A 25,629-nucleotide genomic window follows, 5' to 3' on the forward strand; every position below is an offset into this window, starting at 1 on the left:
TTAAATCTTTAATATTTACTATCGATTTGTACTCCAGGGAGCAGGAAGCGCAGAATCAAATATCGCTGTGATGATTGTACGCTCTAGTATCAATTGTTTGGCGACAATAATGTATAAAGTATCAAGTATAAAGCATTCATCTTTTGCATTTGGACTACTGGACAAGAACCACAACTAATGTAATGCTACATGTGTTGACATACAAATCTAGCTAATTAACAGTATGAAGTTTAAAAATATTTATATTTTACCTGACCTACTGCATGCTGCAATTGAGATCACAGACTCACACTAATGGTCTGATATTTATTTTCAGTGAATGGGAGCAACACGCTAAGAGGTGAAATAAACACGAGGAATGAAATAATTCTGTTCCTTTGGATCAGTGGTGGGAAGGATTATACTGCCTTTTATAAAAAGCAGAAAGGTTTATTGTCAGATTTCAGCCCTTCAACAAAAGATTTGTAAAGAAGTAGTGAAGGAATAAAACAGACCACCAAAACATGTTTTACTTACATACAGTATTTTAATAAAAACAAGTTTTTTTTTAGAAGAGTGCTTTTTAGAATCTTAATTGGATTTGATGGAAGTGCAACCACATTTGCAACACTTAAGAAAACAATTCTTTCACACTGGACAATGAAAGATCTGTCACACCCATTGATTATGTAAAAAGTTAAAAATAGAATTCCTGAGCATGAAATATTTATAATTTCATATTTTAAGAATATAAGAGCATAAGAAACAGAAATTTCACCATTCAGATACAAGTCCTGATGAATGGTCTCAACCAGAAGCATTAACTCTTTATTCCTCTTCATAGATGCACCCTGACCTGCTGAGTTTCTCCAGCATTTTGTGTGTGTTACTCTAAAAGTCAATCTGATCCTCAACTTCAACTCTATTTTTTCTGCCTTATCTTGATATCTCTATATTTCCCTTTTATCCAGAAATGTCCTGTCTTCAGTGTAGTTAATATCAAGTCATTTACACCTCCTTCGGATTGTATTTTAAATATACCAGCATCCCTTAGATGTTTTTACCATATGTAATCATTGCAGTCTGCACATTATCTTGCATATTGCTCTAATATTTCAACTTGCAGATTTTGATAAATGCTGTAACTTCATCCATTTTTCTGGTTTGCTTGGAAGTCTGAGGGGATAATGTCCAAGACTATAATCTTCTCTTTCCTCCTATGTGACTGACTAGAGAGCCAACGGCTCCAGCAAGATCTTCAGAAAGTTGAACAACTTGAAAGCAAGATAACTGCTGAGCTGAGTTCTTTAAAAGAAAAAATCCAGCAGATAACAGTTGCTCTGGAAACTTATAATGACCTAGATGGACTAAAGGCAGCTGGAGAAGAGAAGAAAAAGGTAATAACATTTGAAATCATTCACATTGATATGACTGGATGTGGTTTTGCACCGAATCTGTAATATGTTCCATGTGTGAAAAAAGCATTATTTTAAATATACTGTGCATTCAAATAATTTAGATACAAAATCACTTGATTGAAGCTGGAATAGCTTCAATAAGTGAATATTGGTCACAGAACTGTTTTTCTTAATCTCTGTATTACACAAATATGTAAAAATCTAATTTAATTTCTGCTGTGAAATGGTTTTATTTAATAATTTTGTACTGTTTTTACTTCTGTTTACCTTTTTTCCATAACAAAGAACTTGTTATTCTCAGAGAAACTAAAAAAACTTTATTCAGATATTTCTTAGTTGTTCATGGCTACACATAATTATTGAAGCTTATGCGTTTTCCTGCTGGCATGCCAGTGCATTATAAATATATTGGCTATTAAAATCTGCAAATCAAGTTTTATAATTTTGCTGAAAAAATCTAACCAGTCGTATTCCTGTCCTGCAGTCAGCCATTCATTTTGTGTTGTGTTACTCTGGATTTCAAGCATTTCAAGCATCTGGAGATAGCTAAGTTTTTTAGTCTTGACAGTACATATCTTGAAAGGATAAAATGTGGAAATCATTATTTTATGTTTTTATTTAACAATTCTGCACTTGGACATTTTGTTTATCTCCTGGAATGGTAAACAACAATTCTTCATTTCACTTGGTTTCCAGAAACTCCAGGAGGAGAAGATAAGACTGACAAAATGCAGAAGCACCTTTAAGAAGATGATGCAACAGGTCTCAAAGGAAAGTGATATTCTGAAGATGCAATTACAGGAAAATGAAACCCATTCACAGGTAAGGATATTTTAACCTGCCCATTACTGCTTCAAACTATAATGAGATTATAAAAAGCCTGTAATGATGAGCGAGTCTGCATGTAAACTCATAGGCCTGGTAAGTGTTTTATATCTTTAGATACCTTACATTGTGATACTATGCAAAAAAAATTTAAATTCGTTTTTTAATTATTTGATCATTTTTATTATACTTGCCTTTGCGAAGTAATTTCTCCAGTGGGGTTTTAACTACCAATGAGATTTACAGGAAGATGTTGCTTCCTGTATTGCTGCATGCTGCACCTCCAACAGTGCCCTTAAGTCAGCTGTAGGGTCATCAACCAGGACCACAGCTCATTGATGTTTCACTCCCTTTTCCCTGGTATATCTACTGGTGGTGGAGCAGTGGCAGGGACATCTTTTTATCCTCCCCTGTAGCTTCCAGTGGGGTTAGTCAGTTTCCCAATTTCTGTCCTTCCTCCTCAACCACAGCCAAAAGCTGCCCTTCTCTGCCTCTCAGCCAATTCTCTGGTGGCCCTCCTGAGCCTCGCTAATGTCACTGCCATATCACAGAGTAACCTTGTCGTTGAAGGGCAGACAAAGCCCCAGCATCCTACTTCTACAGGGTAGGTGATAGTCCTCCAGCCACCTTCCTTACACTCAGCTGCCAGGTCTGAGTGTTTCAGCCTCTACCGCTCATGGGCAGCCTCTACTCTTTCCTCCCGTGGGATAGTTAACTCAATGAGGAAGACTGCCACTGACCACAGTACTATACCTGTGTGGAGAGATGTAGTGTGATTTCCGCGGGAAATTGTAGCTGTCTGCCTAAATCTACCCACATGATCCACTTCTTGTCTTTGGAGAGGAGTCCAAATGGTTAAGGCGTTCGTCTAGTCACCTGCAGGTCACTAGTTCAAGTCTCAGCTGAGGCAGCATGTTGTGTCCTTGAGCAAGGCACTTAACCACACATTGCTCTGTGATGACACCGGTGCCAAGCTGTATCAGCCCTAGTGCCCTTCCCTTGGACAACATCGGTGGCGTGGAGAGGGGAGACTTGCAGCATGGGCAACTGCTGGTCTTCCATACAACCTTGCCCAGGCCTGCGTCCTGGACACCTTCCAAGGCGCAATTCCATGGTCTTATGAGACTAACAGATGCCTATAAGGAGAGGGGTCCTGAAGAAGCTCTGGGGCAAGTTCATTCAGCACTCTTATCAACCTTAACAAATAAGACCATAAGATATAGGAGTAGAATTGGCTATTTGGCCCATCGAGTTTGCTCCACCATTTCATCATGGCTGATCCAATTTTCCTCTCAGCTCCAGTCTCCTGCCTTTTCCCCATATTCCTTCATGCCCCGACCAATCAAGAATCTATCAACCTCTGCCTTAAATATACATAAAGATTTGGCCTCTACAGCTGCCTGTGGCAAAGAATTCCATAGATTCACCACTCTCTGGCTAAAGAAATTTCTCCTCATTTCCATTCTGAAAGGATACTCCTCTATTCTGAGTCTGTGTCCTCTACTCTTAGATTCTCCCACCATATGAAACATCCTGTCCACATCCACTCTCTCAAGGCCTTTCACCATTAGTTAGGTTTCAATGACGTCATGTCTTATTCTTCTGAATCCTATTAAGTACAGGCCCAGAGCCATCAAACGCTCTTCATATGGCAAGCCATTCAATCCTGGAATCATTTTCATGAACCTCCATTGAACCCTCTCCAGTTTCAGCGCATCCTTTCTATTGTGAGGCCAGACCTATTCACAATACTCCAAGTGAAGCCTCAACAGGGCTTCATAAAGTTTCAACATTACATCCTTACTTTTATATTCTAGTGCTCTAGAAATGAATACTAACATTGCACTTGCCTTCCTCACAGCCAACTCCAGCTGCAAATTAACCTTTAGAGAATCCTGCACAAGGACTCCCAAGACCTGTTTCTACTCAGTTTTTTGTATTTTCTCCTCATTTAGAAAATAGCTAACCGTTTCATTTCTTCTACCGAAATACATGACCATACACTTCCCTACTCTGTATTCCATATGCCATTTTTTGCCCATTCTCCTAATCTGTCTAAGTCCTTCTGTAGCCTCTCTACTTCCTGAAAACTATCTGCCCTCCACCTATCTTCATATCATCTGCAAACTTTGCAACAAAGCCATCAATTCCATCATCCAAATAATTGACATTCATATAAAAAGAATTGGTCCCAACACAAACCCTTGTGGAACACCACTACTCACTGGCAGCCAGTCAGAAAAGGTTCCCTTCATTCTCACTCTTTGCCTCCTGCCAATCAGCCTCTGCTTTATCCATGCTAGAATCTTTCCTGTAATATCAGGGCTTGTAGCTTGTTAAGCAGCCTCATGTATTGCACCTTGGCAAAGGTCTTCTGAAAATCCAAGTACTCAACATGAAGCAATTCTCCTTTATCTATCCTGCTTGTTACTTCTTCAAAGAATTCCAACAGATTTCTCAGGCAAGGTTTTCCCCTGAAGAAGCCATGCTGACTATGGCCTATTTTATTATGTACCTCCAAGTACCCTGAGACCTCATCCTTAGTAATTGACTCCAACATCTTCCCAGCCATTGAGGTCAGACTAACTGGCCTATAGTTTCCTTTCTTCTGCCTCTCTCACTTTTTGAAGAGTGGAGTGACATTTGCAATTTTCCAGTCTTTCAGACTCCAGAACCGTTCTAGAACCTAGTGATTCTTGAAAGATCGTTACTAATGCCATTATCATTACAAATAGAATGGGTTGTCGTCCCACTAGGGAAATGCTGCTTCTCACATCCCGCCTGCAGGTCTCTAGGATCTCCCAAAAGTCAACTTCTTCAAGACCTGGTCATGCCGCCATCTGTAGTACCCTTGGGACAACGCAGTCTTGCATTCTACCAGGATGTGTTGGAGGTTGGCATTAATGGTATCACATGGGGCAGCTATCTTCATTGACGAAGCACTGGTGAAGATTTTGGGTGCAGGGCAAGATGTCGTAGGTTGCCCTGATGAAGAAGCTGAGTCTAGTGGATCTTCCACAGGTTAGACCAGCTGAATGTCCTGTTGGTGGTGTTTTCCCATGTTGTCTGGCTTCCCTGGTGGCCCTGTGCCTCTGCCTTCATCCTGTAGCGTTCTTGCGCTGTCCTTGTCACCTCTTCTAGTACCATGGCTTTCCTGTCTTTCTTCAAGGCCTTGCTCCAGAAACGTCTTGTCTTCCCCCAGCCAAGTCCTGCATATCCAGCCTGAACTTTTCTGACAACCTGACTGATGGCCTGGTCTAATTCAGCTCGAGCTGGTCTAAACCAGCATGAGGACTCCTGCTCAGCAACCAGTTGGGTTTTCCCCTGCTTGTACCCCAGGCTGATAGATCTCAGTAGCAGCTGCCACGTTTTCTTTCCAAAGAGGTCAATGTCCAAGAAACACCAAGGTAGCCCCAGTCGTTTCAGGATATACTATTTGGCTACCCCAACCATCCTGCCAGCTGTTGATGAGCAAAGTTTTACACATTTTCAGTGGCCACATCACCCTTTGGTACACTGTGAACTGGTAGCACCACACTTTATACTTCCTGGGTAGTTGGCTCTGGTCAATTCTGACCAGGCCCTCAGTGAGGTGTTTCTGTGCTACTTTTCCCCATCTGCCTGTCAGAGAGCTCTGCGGTGTACTGCCTCCCAAAACTTTGAATGGGCTACCTGGACAACAATGGGATTTTCTTGCCCCCTACAACAAAGATGATGTCACTTCTGATCCCTTTTTGGAGGAGTAGGCTTTGTGATTTGATGGGCTTGATCTTCATCCTTGTCCATGTCACTAGTTTGTCCAGTCTCTTCAGCAACCTTCTTTAACATACAGCCATCCTAAGGATACTTGAGACATCGTCCATGTAGCTTCTCAGTGGAGGAAGCCTCTGTCCTGACCGTAGCTTTATCCCTCCAACAACCTGCCTTGCTCCAATAAGAATGATCTCGAAGGCTGCCACAAACAGGATGGGAGAGATGGAACACCCCATAGCAATGCCAACTTGGAGCTGCTGCCACCCTGTTATAAAGTTTCAAAAAGAGAAGCCCATCTGGAGGTCCCTGAAGTAATCGGAAACCAGACCCCTAACGAATCGAGGATATAAAGCAACTCTATCACAAAGTTGATGAGCTGGTGAGGCACAGATCCATAGGCATTCGCAAGATCCAGCCACATGATGTGTAGGCCACCTTTCTCATGCTTGGCTCATTGGATCTGGAGCCATATATACGATGCATGTTCCACACATCCTGGGAAGCCTGGAACTCCTACCTTCTGACAGCTGTTGTCAATGTATCTATTGCCCATGAGGTAGCTGGTCATCCTCATTAGACACGACAGAGAAGATTTTCCCCTCAACGTACAGCAGTGCAAAGCTCCTGAACTGGAGGATGAACACTACCTCAGCTCTTTGCCTCTCTGATGGGATGCGCTTACTAAATATTTAGATTAGTAAGTGGAAAGCACAATAAATTCAGACAATGTGTGTCTTATCTGCAGTTCTTTTAGACTGAAGTTTAACATATTTTCAAATTTATAAATCTAACCGTGTCACTAGCCTTTGTATTGGTAACTATTCATGTTATTGACATTAAAGGTTCGAATGATGTTACTGATGTAGCATTTAGCTCTGAATTCATTGATGATCACCTTTGTGCTGATTCTTCACTTATAGGGCTCGCCTTAGGAGTATATTTGAAGTCTGTCTTTCTCACTCTTATTTTGATATTTTGTACTGAGATTAAGTCACCTTTTAAAATCTCTCACCAACCTGGTCAACGTCTGTGATGTCTATTTTATCAAATCCAATAAGCCTGGAGCTCATGTCACGCAAATTTTATGATCAAATGCTTCTTCCCTTTATAGTATTAGTTGTGCTGCTTACTTTGATTTAGTTGCCTTTCTTCCACCTTTCCTTCTGAACCACATTCTGATATATATGGAATCTCTTAGAACCATGTACTGAATCAATGTATTTTCCTGCAGGAGTGTATTTTGTGAACTTATGTTTATTGTAAGAAATTCATGTTCTGTGGTAATGCCTAATCTAAATTCCACAGCTTGCTTCTTTGAGTTCATATATTAATCTTTTAGCCTCTGTCTCAGAGGCTGGATGATATAATGTAATACTTGATTTAAGTTTTTTTTCAAAATCAATTAAATGTGTAATGATCCAAATAGTTGATCATTTTCCAGTGCTGTCTCCCAAAAAGACACATTTTTTCTCTTTATTGTGAGATCTGTTGATGCTGCATGCTTCATTTTATTTCAAGTGGCCATCTGTCAAAACCTGGAACTTAATTGATGGCCAGGTAGGAGATTTCAATGTCCATAAGACATGGGAGCAGAATTAGGGCATTGAAGCCATCAAATTCCCAAACTTGAACCAGTGTGGCTGCACTGCATTTTACAGGCAATTTGTATGCCAAATACTCCAGACCCTTGCCTCTGCCAGGTGAATAGACAAAATTTTGTGCTACTTTACTGCTTAACATCTGAAATTTATTCGGCAATCATGGGTCTATTCTGACCCCATCTTGTGTGGCACTGATTGTGAACAGCTGATGGCTCCTTTGGTGGAAATCTCCAGCAAAAACAACCTGTCCAATCACTCCTTATAATTTAATTTCTCCTGGCAACATTCTTGTGAATATTTTCTGCATCTTAACTAGCTTAATCACATCCTTCTTATAGCTTGGTGATTTCACCAGCTGTAATGTGATATACCAACTATTGTACTCAATGACCCAAATCATCAAAGTTTCAGGTGTCATACACATTCCTCATCACTGTCTAACTTTGCTTCCACCTTCAGGAAACTATGCATTTATACCTCAAGGCATAAATGTTACAACATTCTTCAGCATTCATTCTGCCCAGATTTAGCTTTCAAAAATGCATCAAAATGCCTGAGTTAAACTGCATTTTCCAACCCTTTGGCCATTTTTCCATTTGATCTAGATTTCATCGTAAGCTTTGACAACTTTACCTCACTAATTACTGCCAATTTTGGTGACATCTGCAATCTTACTAGTCACGCCACCGACATTCTCATCCAGATTCTTAATTCTTGCGGATACCACTACCACCTTTTAGAAGACTTCCCCACGATTTGCCTTAATCAACCATGGAATTGAGTTTAAGAGCCGAGAGGTAACATTACAGCTATATTGGACCCCAGTCAGACCCCACTTAGAGCACTGTGCTCAGTTCTGGTCACCTCACTACAGGAAGGTTGTGGAAACCATAGAAAGGGTGCAGAGGAGATTTACAAGGATGTTGCCTGGACTGGGGAGCATGCCTTATGAGAATAGGTTGAGTGAATTCAGCCTTTTCTCCTTGGAGTGGTGGAGGATGAGAGGTGACCTGATAGAAGTGTATAAGATGATGAGAGGCATTGATCATATGGATAGTCCTAGGGCTGAAATGGCTAACACGAGAGGACACGGTTTTAAGGTGCTTGGAAGTAGGTACAGAGGAGATGTCAGGGTAAGTTTTTTACACAGAGAGTGGTGAGTGTGTGGAATAGGCTTCCGGCGACGGTGTTGGAGGCGGATACAATAAGGTCTTTTAAGACTCTCCTGGATAGGTACATGGAGCTTAGAAAAATAGAGGGTTATGGGGTAATCCTAGGTAATTTCTAAAGTAAGTACATGTTTGGCACAGCATTGTGGGCCGAAGGGCCTGTATTGTGCTGTAGGTTTTTCTATGTTTCTAAGACCTACCAACAGGCCCATTTTGTATTATATTGGCTCTCCAGTGACCCCAGATCCCATGTGATATAACCTTCTGGATCAGTCAACCATGCAGGATGTTGTCAGACTCTGCTAAAGGGGGATAGGATCCAGAGTGATGGGGGTCAGTGGAGGGAGAAGTTGATGTAAAGGTAGATGGAGCGTGTAGAGGGAGACTTGAGAAGGCAAAATTGCACTCAGTTGGTTAGGTTGAAGTGTGTCTGTTTTAATGCAAGGAGTATCAGGGCCAAGGGTGATAAACTTCGAGCATGGTTTAGTACATGGTGCTACAATGTTGTGGCCATTGCAGAAACTTGGCTGTCACAGGGGCAGGAATGGTTCAGATATTCCCAAACAGACAGGGAGGGAGGAAAAAGAAGTGAGTGGTAGTAGTATCACAGCTGCAGGAAGGGTGGACATTCTGGTGAGATTGTCTGCTGAATCATTGTGGGTGGAAGTAATGTGAGGTCAGTGTTGAACGGTCTAGTATGCTGAAACATGTTGACCTTAAGAGAGAAAATGTGCTAGAACTTTTCAAAAACATTAGGATAAATAAGCCCCCGACGCCAGATGGGATATAACCTGGGTTACTACAGGAAGCGAGGGAAGAGATTGCAGCCTCTTTGGCGGTGATTTTCACGTCCTCACTGTCACAGAAATAGTGCCAGAGGACTGGATGTTATTGCTTTGTTCTATAAAGGTAACCCTGGGAGTGGTTAGCAAACTACTGGAGAGAATTCTTAGAGACAGAATTACTCAGTGTTTGGAGAAACATAGACTAATTAGGAATAGTCAGCAAGTCTTGCCTCACAAGCGTGATTGAATTAATTGTGGAAGTGAGAAAATAAATTCATGAGGGTAGAGCAGTGGTTATGGTATTTATGGATTTTACTGAGGCATTTGACAAGGTTTCCCTTGGTAAGCTCATTTAGAAAGTCAAGAGGCATGGGATCCAGGGGAACCTGGCTGTATGGTATCGGAATTGGCATGCCCATAGAAGGGTGATGGTGGTAGTAGTTGGAGCATCTTCTGCCTGGAGGTTGGTGACCAGTGGTGTTTCACAGAGATCTGCTCTTTGTGATTTTTATAAATAACTTGGATGAAGAAGTGGAAGAGTGAGCTATTAAATTTGTAGATGACATGATGGTTGGTGGAGTTGAGGATAGTGTAGAAGATAGTTATGGGTTTAGCAGGATATTCATAGGATGCAGAGCTGGACTGAAAAGTGGCAGAAGGAGTTCAATCCAGAAAGGTCTGAAATATTTCACTTTAGAAGTTGAAGTCAGAATACAGAGTTAATGGCAGGATTCTCAACAGTATGAAGGAACAGAGGGATTTTGGGGCTCACATCCATTAATCCTTCAAAGTTGCAGCACAAGTTGATAGGGTGGTTAAGAAGACACATGATGTGTTGGCCTTCATTAGTCAAGGGATTGAGTTCAAGAGCCATGAGGTATTTTTACAGCTCTATCAAACTGATATATTAATTTAAGACCTTACCCGTCTCCTGTGGTTCCACATGTACACAATAGCAGTAATCCTTAAGGGGATCTCTTCTTATTGGTTAACCTTTTGCTCTTAAGATAAAGGAGAACTTAAAAGATTATGTAAGTGTATTATCTGCTAGGGATATATTTTGGCTTCCTAATTTCCTTCTTAAGAATACTTTGACATCGCTTCTACTCAAGGGATTCACATGATCCTAGCTGATTATGTTTGACAAACAGCTCTTTGTTTTCCTAAAGAGAGCCTTAATATTCCTTGTCAACCTAGTACCCTTGTGTGAGCAGCCTTGCCCTTAACTCTAACAGGAACATTTGATGAACTCTCTCTATCTGACACATAGAAGCCTCTTTCTTACTGAATGTGTGTTACCTAGTAACTGCTTACCTGCTAAATTGATCTTCCCATCAATTTTTACAAATCCTTGTCCAATGCCTTCAAAATTAGCTTTGCCTTAATCAAGGAATTTAACTTGTGGACTAGTCTTGTCTTTTTCCACAACTGTTTTAAGACAAACCAAATTATGGTCATGAATCCCCTGATATTTTGCCCATTTGCCCAGCCTCATTCTCTAAAAGCCCCTTCTCTTGTTGGACCATCTACATATTGAGAAAACCTCTCGGCACTAAACAAATTCTACCCTGTTTAATCCCTTGACACTGAAACAGTTCCAGTCAATATTAGAGAAGTTAACATCACTTACTTTTTCAAGTCTATTATTCCCATATCTGTGATTTCATTACATATTTGCTCCTTTAATTCCTGCAGACTATTGGGGTCCTGGTTCAATTCTATCAAAGTTCTTACTTCTGAGTTCTGACGCCACATCATTTCACTGCAACCAACATATTTTTGATAAATATTCTAGTTTCGTTCTGAGTGAGCACTTTTTCACCTTCACCGTCTAATTTGACAATATTAATTGTCCTATTTCATGTCATTATTCATAAATTTTGGCGTGTGGCCAAGTGGTTAAGGCGTCGCTCTAGTGAGTTCGAGCCTCAGCTGAGGCAGCGTGTTGTGTCCTTGAGCAAGGCACTTAACCACACATTGCTCTGCGACGACACCGGTGCCAAGCTGTATCGGCCCTAGTGCCCTTCCCTTGGACAACATCAGTGGCATGGAGAGGGGAGACTTGCAGCATGGACAACAGCCGGTCTTCCATACAACCTTGCCCAGGCCTGCCCCCTGGAAACCTTCCAAGGCGTAAATCCATGGTCACACGAGACTAACGGATGCCGATATAAATTCACAAATGTCATGACATATGTCAGTGATAATAAACCCAATTCTGATACTGACTCTGATTCCTGAAGAGCACCTCAAACTGAACACTTCCCACTTTGTATTCTAATCATCAAAGTACTCAATATTCCTGGATTGACTGTGAGATGCTATCACTTAATAACTTTTATTTCAGTAATTGCCAGAGAGTAATACATCACAGATACGTGCCCTTCGGCCCATTCACCATTGAGTCCATGCCAATGTAATACACACAAAATGCTGGAATCTCAGCAGGACAGGCAGCACCTGCGGAGTTAAATAAACAGCTGATGTTTCGGGCTGAGGCTCTTCATCAAGACTGAAAACGAAGTAAGAAGAAGCCTTGGGGAGTAGATTTAGGATGGAGATGAGGAGGAAGTGCTTTTCCCAGAGAGTGGTGAATCTATGGAATTCTCCGCCCAATGAAGCAGTGGAGGCTTCCTCCGTAAATATCTTTAAGACAAGGTCGGATAGATTTTTGCATAGTAGGGGAATTAAGGGTTATGGGGAAAAGGCCGGTAGCTGGAGATGAGTTCATGGCCAGATCAGCCATGATCTTATTGAATGGCGGAGCAGGCTTGACAGACCAGATGCCCTAATGCTGCTCCTGTTTTTTATGTTCTTATGTAGAATAAGGTGGAGGAAGGAAAGGAGTATAAGGTGATAGGTGAAACCACGTGAGGGGGAAGGTAGGTGGGTGGGGGAGGTGCGAGGAAGTGGGAAGCTAGGAGGTGATAGGTTGAAAAGATTAAGGGCTGATGAAAAAGGTAGGAGAGGAGAGTAGACTACGGTGGGAGAAAGGGAAGGAGGAGGGGTACCAGAGGGAGGTGAGGAGAAAAGAAGGGGTAAGAAGGGAGACAGATGGGGAATAGGAAAAGAAAGTAGGGGGAAAGGGAGGAGAAATTACCAGAAGTTAGAGAAATTGATGTTCATGGTATCAGATTGGAGGTTACCCAGATGAAATAAGAGATATTGCTCCTCCAACCTAAGAGTGGCCTCTATGTGGCAGTCGATGAGGACATGGCAACACATCAAAATGGGAATGGGTATTGAATTAAAATGGTTGGCAACTGGGAAATCTGGCTTGTTGAGGATGGAGCGAATGTCAATGCCCACCCAGCTAGTGATATTGCATCTTGATGTCTACCTGCACTGCACTTTTTCTGTCCTATTACATTTTATTCTACATTCGATTATTGTTTTACCTTGTACTACCTTAATGCAATGTGTAATGAATTAACCTGTCTGAACACCTCAATACATGTGACAATAATAAACCAGTTCAAATGCAGTCCATATCCCTCTCAGCTCCACCTCTTGTGTACCTACTCAAGTGCTTCTAAAATGTTACTATTGTATATTCTCAACCACTTTCTCTGTCAGCTCTTTTCATATACTCACCACCCTCTATATGAAGAAGGTACCCCTTAAATCCCTTTTAAATCTTTCCCCTCTCACCCTAAATCTATGCCTTCTGGTTTTGGAGGAAAAATTGTTACCATCCACCTTATCTATGCCTTCTAAACATTTCTGCAAGATCACCCGTCATTCTTCTACAATCAAGGGAATAAAGACTCAGCGTGGCCAACCTCTCGATATAACTCATGTACTCTAGTCTTGGCAACATTTCCATAAATGTTTTCTCCACTCTTTCCAGTTCAACCACATTTTTCAAATGTTATTCCTTTGTTCAAGAAAGAAAGTATGGATAACACTGAGAATTATAGACCAGTGAGTCTTACTTCAGTTGTGGACAAATTATTGGAAGAGATTCGCAGAGACAGGATTTAGGGCATTTGGAAAAGTATAGTCTAATTAGGGTTGGTCTTCATGGCTTTGTAAGGGGAAGGTCATGCCTCTTGGGCCTGATTAAATTCTTTGATGATGTGATAAAGCACATTGATGAAGGTAGAGTAGTGTATGTGGTGTATATGGATTTTTGGTAGGACATTTGATAAGGTTTCCATGGTAAACTCATTCAGAAAGCCAGGAGGCATGGGATCCAGGGAAATTTGACTGTGCGGTACAGAATTGGCTTGCCTATAGAAAGCAGAGGGTGGTTGTAGATGGAGCATATTCTACCTGGAGTTTGGTGACCGGTGGAGTTCCACAGAGGTCAGTTCTGGGACCTCTGCTCTTTGTGATTTTTATAAATAACTTGAACAAGGAAGTAGAAGCCACCATACCAAATAAACATATGACATTAAGCTGGAAAGAGTACAGAAAAAGTTTGAGGATGCTGCAAGGACTCTAAAGGGAAGTTGAGCAGGCTAATTCTTTGTTCCTTGGAACATATGATACTGAGGGTGACTTTGAGAGGTATGTAGAATCACAAGGTGCATGTATAGGGTGTATGACTCAGTCTTTTTTCCCTGGGCTGGGAATCAAGAACTAAAGGGCGTAGATTTAAGGTGAGGAGGAAAGATTTAACAGCAGCCTGGAGGAAACTTTTTCACACAGAGAATTGTTCATTAAGTGGCCACTCTATGAGGCACACCTGTACAATTGCTCATTAATGGATATATCTAACTACCCAACCGTGTCCTTCACCCTCTGCATGTACTGTAAATGTAGCACAGTCAGGTCCCCACACAACATAAATTTTTGCCCTCTAGTTACGGATTCCCCTACCTGGTGGAAGATAACTATCCTCTCCAATAACCACCATGCTGTATAACTCAATGATGTTCATCAGGCTTTAATCGTCATGACAAATCACATGTTTTAGTGATGAAGCACGAGATTTTAAAAGTAAGTAGGATCTTTCAGGACTTTTCAGCGGACTTCATTTTCATGAACACTTACATATTTTGGAAAGCCAGTGTGAGATTTAAAATGTGAGTTGGGCCTTTTGGGACTTTCCCGTTGCTTCGATCCTCGCCATTTATTAGCCAGTTGGCAAAGGCCAATAAAAAAAAAGTTAGGTTTAGGAGGAGTGGCCTTTTTGGAAGTAGCCATTAAGTAAGTGGGCAGTGTTAGAGTGGGGTTGAGAGGGATCAGCCATGATTGGCTGGCAGAGCAGACTCGATGGGCCAAATGGCCTAATTCTGCTCCTATGTCTTATGGTCCTATGGTCTAATGGACATTTTTGAAACTATAAAGTCTTTTCATCACTGAAGCTATTTATGTTACGTACCCCGTAACTGGGTTGCCAAACCAGCAGAAATGGATCACTCAGTTGGAGTCTGGAGTACTAGAACTAAGAAAGTTTTATTAAAGAAACAAGCAACACAGTAACCGAAAGGATAATAAATGCAACAATTCAACACTGATAACCACACATGTGCACAGAATTAAGATAACAGCATCAATCAAGCTCTATCGTTGTCTAGGGGTAAATGACCAATTTCAAAATGACTCAAAGTTCAGTCCAGTTTAGTAGTTCAGTTCGCAGTAATCGTTGCCATGGCGGTGGACAACGTGGGGGAAGAGAGAGATAGAATAGGAACAACTCATCATTCAGAACGGCTTCACTCACAGACCAGCAAGATGGCTCACAGACCAGCGAGATGGCTCACAAACAGCTTTTGGGCGGGTCCTTGGTGATGTCACCTGAGGTCACCGACTGTGACCCCTCCTCCAGATGCGGTCGATCCTCTGCAGTGAACCCGGCACCCAGGCAAGGGCGGACACACACCGGGTTCCCGCTGATCGTACCTTTCCACCCTGTGCGTTGTCCGGTACTTCTCACCACTCGTGAGAGGCGCACCGCTTCCAGGGTCTCGTTACCTCGGGTGGCGTGTGTGTGTCTGTCTTAGCGAACCTGTCCCTTTTTATCCCCCTGCTGGGGTATCGCCTGTCCATCACTTCAAACAGTTCAGGGTTCAAAGGGGGGAGCCGCTCCAGACAGCTCTTCCTCCCACATCCCTTCATTACACATCTCCAGACGCTGCTCCATTGTTCCTTATCTCTCCTTCCCCTGAGGGCAGGTGGCAGACCAACTGCTGATGCCACTGATGCTAGCCCAGGCCAGCAAACATCTTAATTTTATGTGTATTCTCGTAACACTTCCCCCCTTTAAGGATTTTTACCGGGAGGTAAAAATTACAAACATGACTACATTATCTGATACATACACAATATACATCTTTAACAGTTATTTAGCTAATACAGAGAATTTGAAGCTGTCAACACCTTGACAGACAGTCATCACATTTTCTGTTCCTTTTACACGTGTTATTAATAATCCCTTAGACCAGGCTCCAACTCAGCAAACTTCATAGTGGCCAAAAACACTGATGAATTGCGACCAATGTAACCTCTCATTTGGTTTTGTCCCGGACCACAACAACAAGGGTCGTCCCATTCCGACTCAATTTTCCCTCGCAAGGGCTTAGTAGGAGGGGGACGGGTATTGACCGCAGAGTTATTGCAAAACTTCCTGCAGTACCCCACCATCTCCAAAAGCCTTCTGAGGGCCCTCTTGTCTGTCGGGGTTGGGAGGTCAGCGATAGCCTGCACTGTAGCTTGCATCACTGCCAGCTGCCCCTGTGTCACCACAATTCCCAGGTAAGTGACTCTCGTGTGGCCGAATTCATTTTTTTCAAGGTTCACTATCAAACTGGCTTCAGACAGCCGTGTTAAATTGCCAATACACACCTCTGTGTTCATCAGCCCTTTAGTCACTGAATTACTCGAAAAATATGGGTGTTGTTTACTTGGCTGCCCTATTGTAACAGACATAACCCAACGTCCCAGTTCTTTGCATTTCCTCGGGACAATCAAACACATGGGTGCGAGTCGTTTAATTACTCCTTCGGGGATTAAGGGAGAGACCTTATCAGTAGACCTGGCCAAAACAATAGCCTTCTCCCATCTGACCGATCCCATCCTAATCTTTTCAAAATGGTTCTTTCCTCTTATCAAGGGGCCCCTAGCTTCATTGATTTCCACGCTAACACCGACTAGGTTTGTTAGCATATCAAAAGCCGGTGACCGTCTCAGTTCGCGTCGGTCATGATCAATAACATTCTTCCCCCTGGGCAGCCGGTAAATCTCTTTCATGATTCCACCAACTGTTTCCTCCAGCACCGCAAAATGTCCACCGGGGGGTACCTCGTGGGCCATGTTAAAAACCTCATCCCCATAACTCTTTTGCACCACCCCCCACTCCTCATCTGCGGATGCTGTACTTGATTTCCCTTTCTTCCTTAGCACTTCCTCATCCGCACAATAGCTTGTCAAGGCTGTGTCAGAGAGAGCGGTCTCGGCAAAAACCATCAGCCCCTCGTCTCGCTCCTGCGTCTGCACAAATTCTTTCCTGGCTACTGCTACGTCTGTCCCAGCTCCTTCACTACCTCTTATCTCACTACACCCTGTCTCATACAAGGTTGGCAGAAATGTTTCAGCCAAATTCACCATCGCGGGCGGGGCCTCCATGCTGGCAGGCTGACCCGTCAATCTCACGACTGGGAACACAATCCCTCCGGCGATGTCATTACCGAGCAAGACTTCCACGTCTTTCATCGGTAATTCGGACCTCACCCCGATCGTGACTAGTCCAGAGACCAGGTTGCTCTGTAAATGTATCTGGTGCAAAGGGACTGACTCTGTCCCTTCCCCAACACCTTTGACCTCTACCTCCCCAGTCTGGGTCTCTGAGCTAAACTCTAATACACTCTTCAGTATTAGTGACTGACACGCTCCCGTGTCTCTCCAGATCCGCACTGGAACTGGTTTTAACCTCTTTTTCACTGACACCAGTCCGGCCGAGATAAACCTCTCGCGCCCTTCCTGGACTTTTTCAGACCTGTCCTTCCCTAGCGGTTCGCTTAACAGCTCGATACAGCCATTCAAAATTTCCGCTTTTCCTTTCCCCGTCTCCTTCCTTGGGGCAAAGCACCTGGACGCAAAGTGTCCGACTTTCCCACAATTATAACAGACGACCCCAGGAGACTTCCTACCAGGCTGCTCCCGGTCTACCTTATCCTTTTCACTAGTCCCCGGCTTACTTTCTGACTTTTCCGGTGGACTCTCCCCGCCGTCCTGACTACCCTTCTGGTAGCCTTTACTCGGGGCAACCTTCATTTTATGCGTCAACGCATACTCATCCGCTAACTTAGCAGTTGCGGCTAACGTGGCTGCCTCTTTCTCATCGAGGTAGGGTCTCATACCCTCAGGGACACAACCTTTAAACTGCTCAATCAGAATCAGCTGCAGCAGTCTGTCATAATCCCCCTCTACCCCTTTCGAGGCGCACCAACGCTCACAATATGTTTGCATCTCACGAGCAAACTCCAAATACGTGCGGTCCCACCGCTTCCTCGCATTCCGGAACCTCTGCCGGTATGCCTCCGGGACCAACTCATAAATCCTGAGGATGGCCTCCTTCACCACCTCATACTTCTGGGCATCTTCCGCGGATAAAGCGGAGTAAGCTTGTTGGGCCTTCCCTTTCAGTACACTCTGAAGTAAGACAACCCACTTATCCCTCGGCCATTCCTGACTTATGGCCACTTTTTCGAAATGGAGAAAGTACCGATCCACATCGGTATCGTCAAATGGGGGAACCAGCCTAACCTCCTGGGTCGCCCGGAACCCTCCACCTTGGTTCGGCACGAGCCCCTGCTCGGCCCTTATCTTTAACTTCTCCAGCTCAAATTCCCTTTCCCTCTGTTTCTCCTCTCTCTCCAACTGTCTGTCCCTCTCTTTCTCTTCTCTCTCCATCTGTCTGTCCCTCTCTTTCTCTTCGTGTTCTAACTGCCGTACCCGGAACTCGTGCTCGAGTCTCAGTTTTTCAAGCTGTACCTGTACCGCGTCTCCAGCAGGTTTTTCAATAGACACCTCCCCCAGCTCACCTTGGGGAAACACACCTTTAGATACATAGTGCTCTACAATAGCTCTGTGTATCTCCTCTCTCCTCATTGTCGACTTCACCTTAGCAAGATTCACCCGTTTTGCCACAGCTATCAATTCCGATTTCCTGGCATCCTCTAATGCCTCCAAGGTCGGCGCCTTTATAAATTCCTCAACCTCCATTTCTGCTGTTTGTCTTTTCTTTCTTTCGGGAATTTTAACCCAATCAATTTACTCCGTCCCAAATTTAGCGTTCAAAATCCCGGACGAGCCCCCACTTATGTTACGTACCCCGTAACTGGGTTGCCAAACCAGCAGAAATGGATCACTCAGTTGGAGTCTGGAGTACTAGAACTAAGAAAGTTTTATTAAAGAAACAAGCAACACAGTAACCGAAAGGATAATAAATGCAACAATTCAACACTGATAACCACACATGTGCACAGAATTAAGATAACAGCATCAATCAAGCTCTATCGTTGTCTAGGGGTAAATGACCAATTTCAAAATGACTCAAAGTTCAGTCCAGTTTAGTAGTTCAGTTCGCAGTAATCGTTGCCATGGCGGTGGACAACGTGGGGGAAGAGAGAGATAGAATAGGAACAACTCATCATTCAGAACGGCTTCACTCACAGACCAGCAAGATGGCTCACAGACCAGCGAGATGGCTCACAAACAGCTTTTGGGCGGGTCCTTGGTGATGTCACCTGAGGTCACCGACTGTGACCCCTCCTCCAGATGCGGTCGATCCTCTGCAGTGAACCCGGCACCCAGGCAAGGGCGGACACACACCGGGTTCCCGCTGATCGTACCTTTCCACCCTGTGCGTTGTCCGGTACTTCTCACCACTCGTGAGAGGCGCACCGCTTCCAGGGTCTCGTTACCTCGGGTGGCGTGTGTGTGTCTGTCTTAGCGAACCTGTCCCTTTTTATCCCCCTGCTGGGGTATCGCCTGTCCATCACTTCAAACAGTTCAGGGTTCAAAGGGGGGAGCCGCTCCAGACAGCTCTTCCTCCCACATCCCTTCATTACACATCTCCAGACGCTGCTCCATTGTTCCTTATCTCTCCTTCCCCTGAGGGCAGGTGGCAGACCAACTGCTGATGCCACTGATGCTAGCCCAGGCCAGCAAACATCTTAATTTTATGTGTATTCTCGTAACACTATGAACTGTTCATAAATTAGGATTATGCATGATAGGGTTAGATTTGGGGAGAAGAAAGAAGAGGTGTATTGCAGGTAAAGGCAGGTAGGAACAAATATGCTGGCATTCATAGCAAGAGGATTCGAGTACAGGAGCAGGGAGGTACTACTGCAGTTGTACAAGGCCTTGGTAAGACCACACCTAGAGTATTGTGTGCAGTGTTGGTCCCCTAATCTGAGGAAAGACATTCTTGCCATACAGGGAGTACACCAGATTGATTCCTGGGATGTCAGGACTTTCATATGATGAAAGGCTGGATCGGCTAGGCTTATACTCTCTGGAATTTAGGAGATTGAGGGGGGATCTTATTGAAACATATAAAATTCTAAAGGGATTGGACAGGCTAGATATAGGAAGATTGTTCCCGATGTTGGGGAAGTCCAGAATGAGGGGTCATAGTTTGAGGATAAAGGGGAAGCCTTTTAGGACTGAGATGAGGAAAAACTTCTTCACACAGGGAGTGGTGAATCTGTGGAATTCTCTGCCACAGGAAACAGTTGAGGCCAGTTCATTGACTATATTTAACAGGGCGTTAGATATGGCCCTTGTGGCTAAAGGGATCAGGGGGTATGGAGAGAAGGCAGGTACAGGGTTCTGAGTTGAATGATCAGCCATGATCGTACTGAATGGCGGTACAGGCTCGAAGGGCCGAATGGCCTACTCCTGCACCTATTTTCTATGTTTCTAAATAAGGTACTTATGGAGTATAGGAACTACAAGAAAACACTTCAGAAAGAAATCAGGAAGTTAAAAGAAGGTATGAGGTTGCCTTAGCAGACAATGGATCCTAAGGTATTCCATAGATAAAAGCAAAAGGATTGTCAGGGACAGAATTGGTCCTCTGGATATCAAAATGTTAATCCATGTGTGAAGCCAAAAGAGATGGGGGAGATCTTGCATGCATTTTTCACATCTGTATTTACTCAGGACACAGACACAGAGTCTATAGAAGTAAGGCAAAACGGCATCAACTTCATGGACTCTATACAGATTACAGAGGAGGAGGTGCTGGAATTTTCGAGACAATTTAGGGTTGATAAATCCTTAGGAACTGACAAGGTGTTCCCTCGGACTCTGCAGGAGTCAAGTGTAGAAATTGTCAAGCCCTTAGCAGAGATATTTAGATCACCGTTTAGCGACAGGTGAGGTGCCGGAGGATTGGAGGATAGCCAATGTTTTTCTGCTGTTTAAGAAAGGCTCAAAAAATAAACCAGCGAATTTTAGGCCGGTGAGCCAGACATCAGCAGTGGGATAGTTATTGGAAGGTATTCTAAAGGACCATAATATATGAGTATTTAGATAGACATGGAATGATTAGGGGTAGTCAACATGGCTGTGTGTGTGGTAGGTCATGTCTATCCAATCTTATAGAGTTTTTTGAGGAAGTTACCAGGAAACTTGATGAAAGCAAGGCAATGGATGTTGTCTACATGGACTTCAGCAAAGCATTTGACATGGTCCCACATGTGAATTTGGTCAAGAAGTTTCAGTCACTCGGCATTCAAGATGAGGTAGTAAATTGCTTTGTGGGAGAAGTCAGAAAGTGGTAGTAGAGGGTTGCCTCTCTGACTGGAGGCCTGTGACTAGAGGTGTGCTGCAGGGATCGGTGCTGGGTCCTTTGTTGTTTGTTATCTGTATCAATGATCTGGATGATAATGTGGTTAACTGGATCAGCAAATTTGCAGATGACACCAAGATTGGTGGTGCAGTAGACAGTGAGGAAGACTATCATGTCTTGCAGTGGGATCTGGACCAGCTGGAGGAATGGACTGAGAAATGGCAGATGGAATTTAATGCAGATAAGTGCAAGGTGTTGCACTTTGGCAGGAGCAACCAGCATAGGTCTTACACAGTGAATGGTAGGGTACTGAAGAGTGTGATAGAACAAAGGGATCTGGGAATACAGGTCCATAATTCATTGAAAGTTGGCATCACAGGTTGATAGTGTTATAAAGAAAGCTTTCGGTACATTGGCCGCCAGGTGGGATGTTATGTTGCGGTTGTTTAAGATATTGGTGAGGCCCAGTCTGGAGTATTGTGTGCAGTTTTGTTCACTTACCTAGAGGAAAGATGTACAGGTGTCCCCCGCTTTTCGAATGTTCACTTTACGAAACCTCACTTTTAAGAAAGACCCACATTAGTACCCTGTTTTCGCTTTCAGAAGGTGTTTTCACTGTTACGAAAAAAAAGCAGCACGCGATAAAAGGCAGCACGCACCCCGAGCAGCTGCTCTCCCCCGGATTCGGAACTGCATTCTCGCCGGCATTGCTTAAACACGTGCCTGTGAGCAGCCGTTTGCAAGGTGAGTATCAGAAAAGCCTAAAAGAGCTCGTAAGGGTGTTACACTTAGCGTAAAACTAGACATAATTAAGCGTTTTGATCATGAGCGAAGCAAGGACAAAGTGAGTTTGGCAAAGTGAAGTTGATGAAGATGATGTTGAAGAGGTTTTTGCATCCCATGACCAAGATCTGATAGATGAAGAGCTGATGCAATTGGAAGAAAAAGGATAACAATCAAAACCGAATGCAATAGAGAACTGAACGTGAAGCAACTGCGTGAGATTGTCGCTGCAATGATAAAGTACAACTTTAATTTTGAAAGGGTACGTAGGTTTAGGGGATATTTGCAAGATAGTTTGAGTCCTTACAAAGAACTGTGTGATAGAAAAATGCGCACGGCTCAGCAGTCAAGCAAGCCTTCCACATCAGCCACAGCAGACGATGAACCTCGACCTTTGACATCGAGGCGGGCGGAGATAGAAGGTGAGCTGCCTGCTCTAATGGAAACAGATGATGACGAGATGACGCCCCAGTGTCCCACCACCCCAACCCCCAGGCCACGGACAGATACCGATTTGCGGAGAATGTGGCGGTAGCTGGGAGGCACACAGCACATCTTTAAGGAAAAAGCCAAAATAAACATGCTAATTAATTAGGTGCCACCCGACATGTAATTGTCGGCCCAGATCAGAGACGACGCAATGGGAAATCGGCACTGATCTAGGCCGACAATTAGGTGCCGGGCGGCATCTAATTAATTAGCATGTTTATTTCGGCTTTTTTCTTAAAGTTGTGCTGTGTGCCTCCCGGCTACCGCTGCACCCCTGCAAGCTTCACGGTAGTGTATCGTTCGGCGGCCTGGAGGGTGGGGGCCACTGCACCACCCAACCTGCGACGACTCAGTCTAACACACCATCAGTGTGCTCGGCGCTGAACCAATTCCGGTAAGTGATACTACACTGTACATACATTATATCTACTTTATATAGGCTGTGTATTTTTACGTGTTGTTTGGTATGATTTGGCAGCTTCATAGCTTAAAGGTTACTGGAGAGCACCTGCACCGTGTTTTTGCCAACAGCGTTTGTGTGAGATTTTCTGTACGGAGAACAGTGCAGTAATGATTGTGGAAAAGTATTTCTACTTTATATAGGCTGTGTATTTATCATATCATTCCTGCTTTTACTATATGTTACTGTTGTTTTAGGTTTTATGTGTTATTTGGCATGATTTGGTAGGTTATTTTTGGGTCTGCGAACGCTCACAGAATTTTCCCATATAAATAAATGGTAATTGCTTCTTCACTTTACGACATTTCGGCTTACAAAGCGTTTCATAGGAACGCTGTACCTTCGGATGGCGGGGGAAACCTGTAAATAAGGTTGAAAGAGTACCAAGAAAATTTACAAGGATGTTGCCAGGCCTGTAGGACCTGAATTATATGGAAAGATTGAATCTTCAAACGTGGAAGATTGAGAGATTTGATAGAGGCATACAGAATTATGAGGGACGTAGATAGTGGAAAAAGTCTGCTTACATTTACCTTGAAGTTGGGTGGAACTATGGCTAAAGGGCATGGGTTAAGGGTGAAAGGTGAAAGTTTAAGGGGAACATGAGGGAAAACTTTCAGTCAGAGGGTGGGAAGGTGTGCCAGTGCAAGTGGTGCATGCGAGCTCAATTTCAACATTTAGGAGAAGTTGGGAAAGGCACATGGATGGGAGTAAGCAGTTTAAATGGCTCAGTACAGACGAGATGAGCAAAAAGGGCCTGTTCCCGTGTTGTACTTTTCTGTGATCCTATTACTCTGTGCTGGGTGGTGGGACTCATTGGACCACAAGAGCCTGTTCCGCATTGTATCTTTAAATAAATAAATAATGAAGCACTTTGTCACATTCGTTTGTTAGCTTTATAAACAATTTGAATGATATTGTTAATATGGATGGTAAGTTTGCGGACGACATCAAGATTGTTAATATCATGAAGAAGATTATCCAAAGTCACGAGGAAATCTTAAGCTACCTGGAAAATGGTCAGAGAATGGCAAACAGAATTTTTTAGACAGTGTAAGGTGCTGTGCTTTGCTAAGTTGAATCAGGGTTAAACTTACACAGTAAATACTAGGGCCATGGAAAGGGTGTAAAGCAGAGGGACCTAGGGGTACAGGTGCATAGTTCCCTGAAAGTGGAGACCACAGCTAGAGAAGCTGATATGACTTCTTCATGGTTGCAGTTATATGTTAAGCGCCAGATAGAGTCTCCAAGATGTTGGCATCCAGGAACTTCCAATAAGGTGGCAGTGCATTTTGATGCAGTGGCCTTTCGGAGGTCAACTAAAGGTGGTTTTCTCTTTGTTAAATGTGTTCTTTATGATTGCAAGACAACACTGGACTCCAAGAACTGCAGGTACATCAGTGAGCTGCTTGTTGATCGGAGTAGCTGGCTGGTGTGTCGGAGGAGAAGGAGCTGCCCGCTACTCGAAGGCATCGGAGTTGGTGCGAAATGGCAGCATGTAGTGTCTTGGATGTTTCTCTTGCAATTGCAAAACCCTGTTAGACATTAATAGTGTGAGATGCCACAGGCCTATTTCCCTTGTTTAATGGCACGACAGATGGTGGGGAATAGTCTCAGCCTCAAGCTGAGAATTGCCTGCTGCTGCAGTCCAGGAGAGGAGAAACCAGAGGCGGTGCATCATTTTGTCCGTACTCAGTTGGGGGCTGGCCTCTCCTGTAAGTGCTGCCCTCCAGTGTTCGATCGGTGGAATGACAGGCTGGATTGCAATGCTGGGAACTGTACCATCAAATTGCAGGAGATTGCACTCAGGGTCTTGAGCTATTTATGTGTTTTTTTGCATAACTATGTTTTTTTGCTCACTATTTTGAATGTGCTGTGAATGTTTTGCACCTTGGCTCCAGAGGAACACTGTTTCATTCGGCTGTATCCATTTATGGTTGAATGATAGCTAAACTTCATTTGATTTGGTTTGAACTTGAAGTTGCTCACCCTTTCCACCACAGCCTCTTTAATGAGGACGAGTCTGTGCCTGACTTAACTTTCCTAAAGTCCACAAAGAGAACAAGGGTTGGGACATTTTACAGTTGTACAAAATGTTAGTGAGAATGTACTTTTGAATACTTGTCCACTTCTGGTCACCTGGGTATAGGAAAGATCCAGCTTTCCCATTAAGCTGGAAAAGTCACTGAAAAGATTCACAAGGATGTTGCTTGGTCTGCAGGGCCTGAGCTATAATGAGAGTCTGGATAGGCTATGATCTTTTTTCCCCCTGGCTCATAGGAGGCTGAAGGGTGACCTTACAAAGATTTATAAAATCCTGAAGGCATAGGTAGGGTGAATGATCACAGTACTTTTCCCTGGGTAGGGGAGATGAGACTGCATATGTTTAACTTGAGAGGATCTGAGAGGGTGGTGGATATGTAGAATGACCTGGTAGAGGTTGATATACAGTAGCATGCAAAAGTTTGGGCACCCCTGGTCAAAATTTCTGTTACTGTGAATAGTTAAATGAGTAGAAGATGAACTGATCTCCAGAAGTCATAAAGTTAATGATGAAACATACTTTTCAACATTTTTAAGCAAGATTAGTGTACTATTTTTGTTTTGTACAATTTTAG

At 43.5% G+C, this 25,629-nt stretch overlaps 1 protein-coding gene across 1 annotated transcript in view; it reads left to right on the forward strand.

Moving 5' to 3' along the window:
- ift74 (intraflagellar transport 74) overlaps positions 1 to 25,629 on the forward strand; it is a 256,862-nt gene that overhangs the window by 212,126 nt on the left and 19,107 nt on the right. The window contains exons 16-17 of the mRNA XM_063047634.1: positions 1,213 to 1,376; positions 2,094 to 2,219. Coding sequence (XP_062903704.1) covers positions 1,213 to 1,376; positions 2,094 to 2,219 — 290 coding nt within the window. The remainder of the gene's footprint in view (positions 1 to 1,212; positions 1,377 to 2,093; positions 2,220 to 25,629) is intronic.

Source organism: Mobula hypostoma, chromosome 5 (genome assembly GCF_963921235.1).
Source record: "Mobula hypostoma chromosome 5, sMobHyp1.1, whole genome shotgun sequence".
In the NCBI taxonomy this organism is placed as follows: Eukaryota; Metazoa; Chordata; class Chondrichthyes; order Myliobatiformes; family Myliobatidae; genus Mobula; species Mobula hypostoma.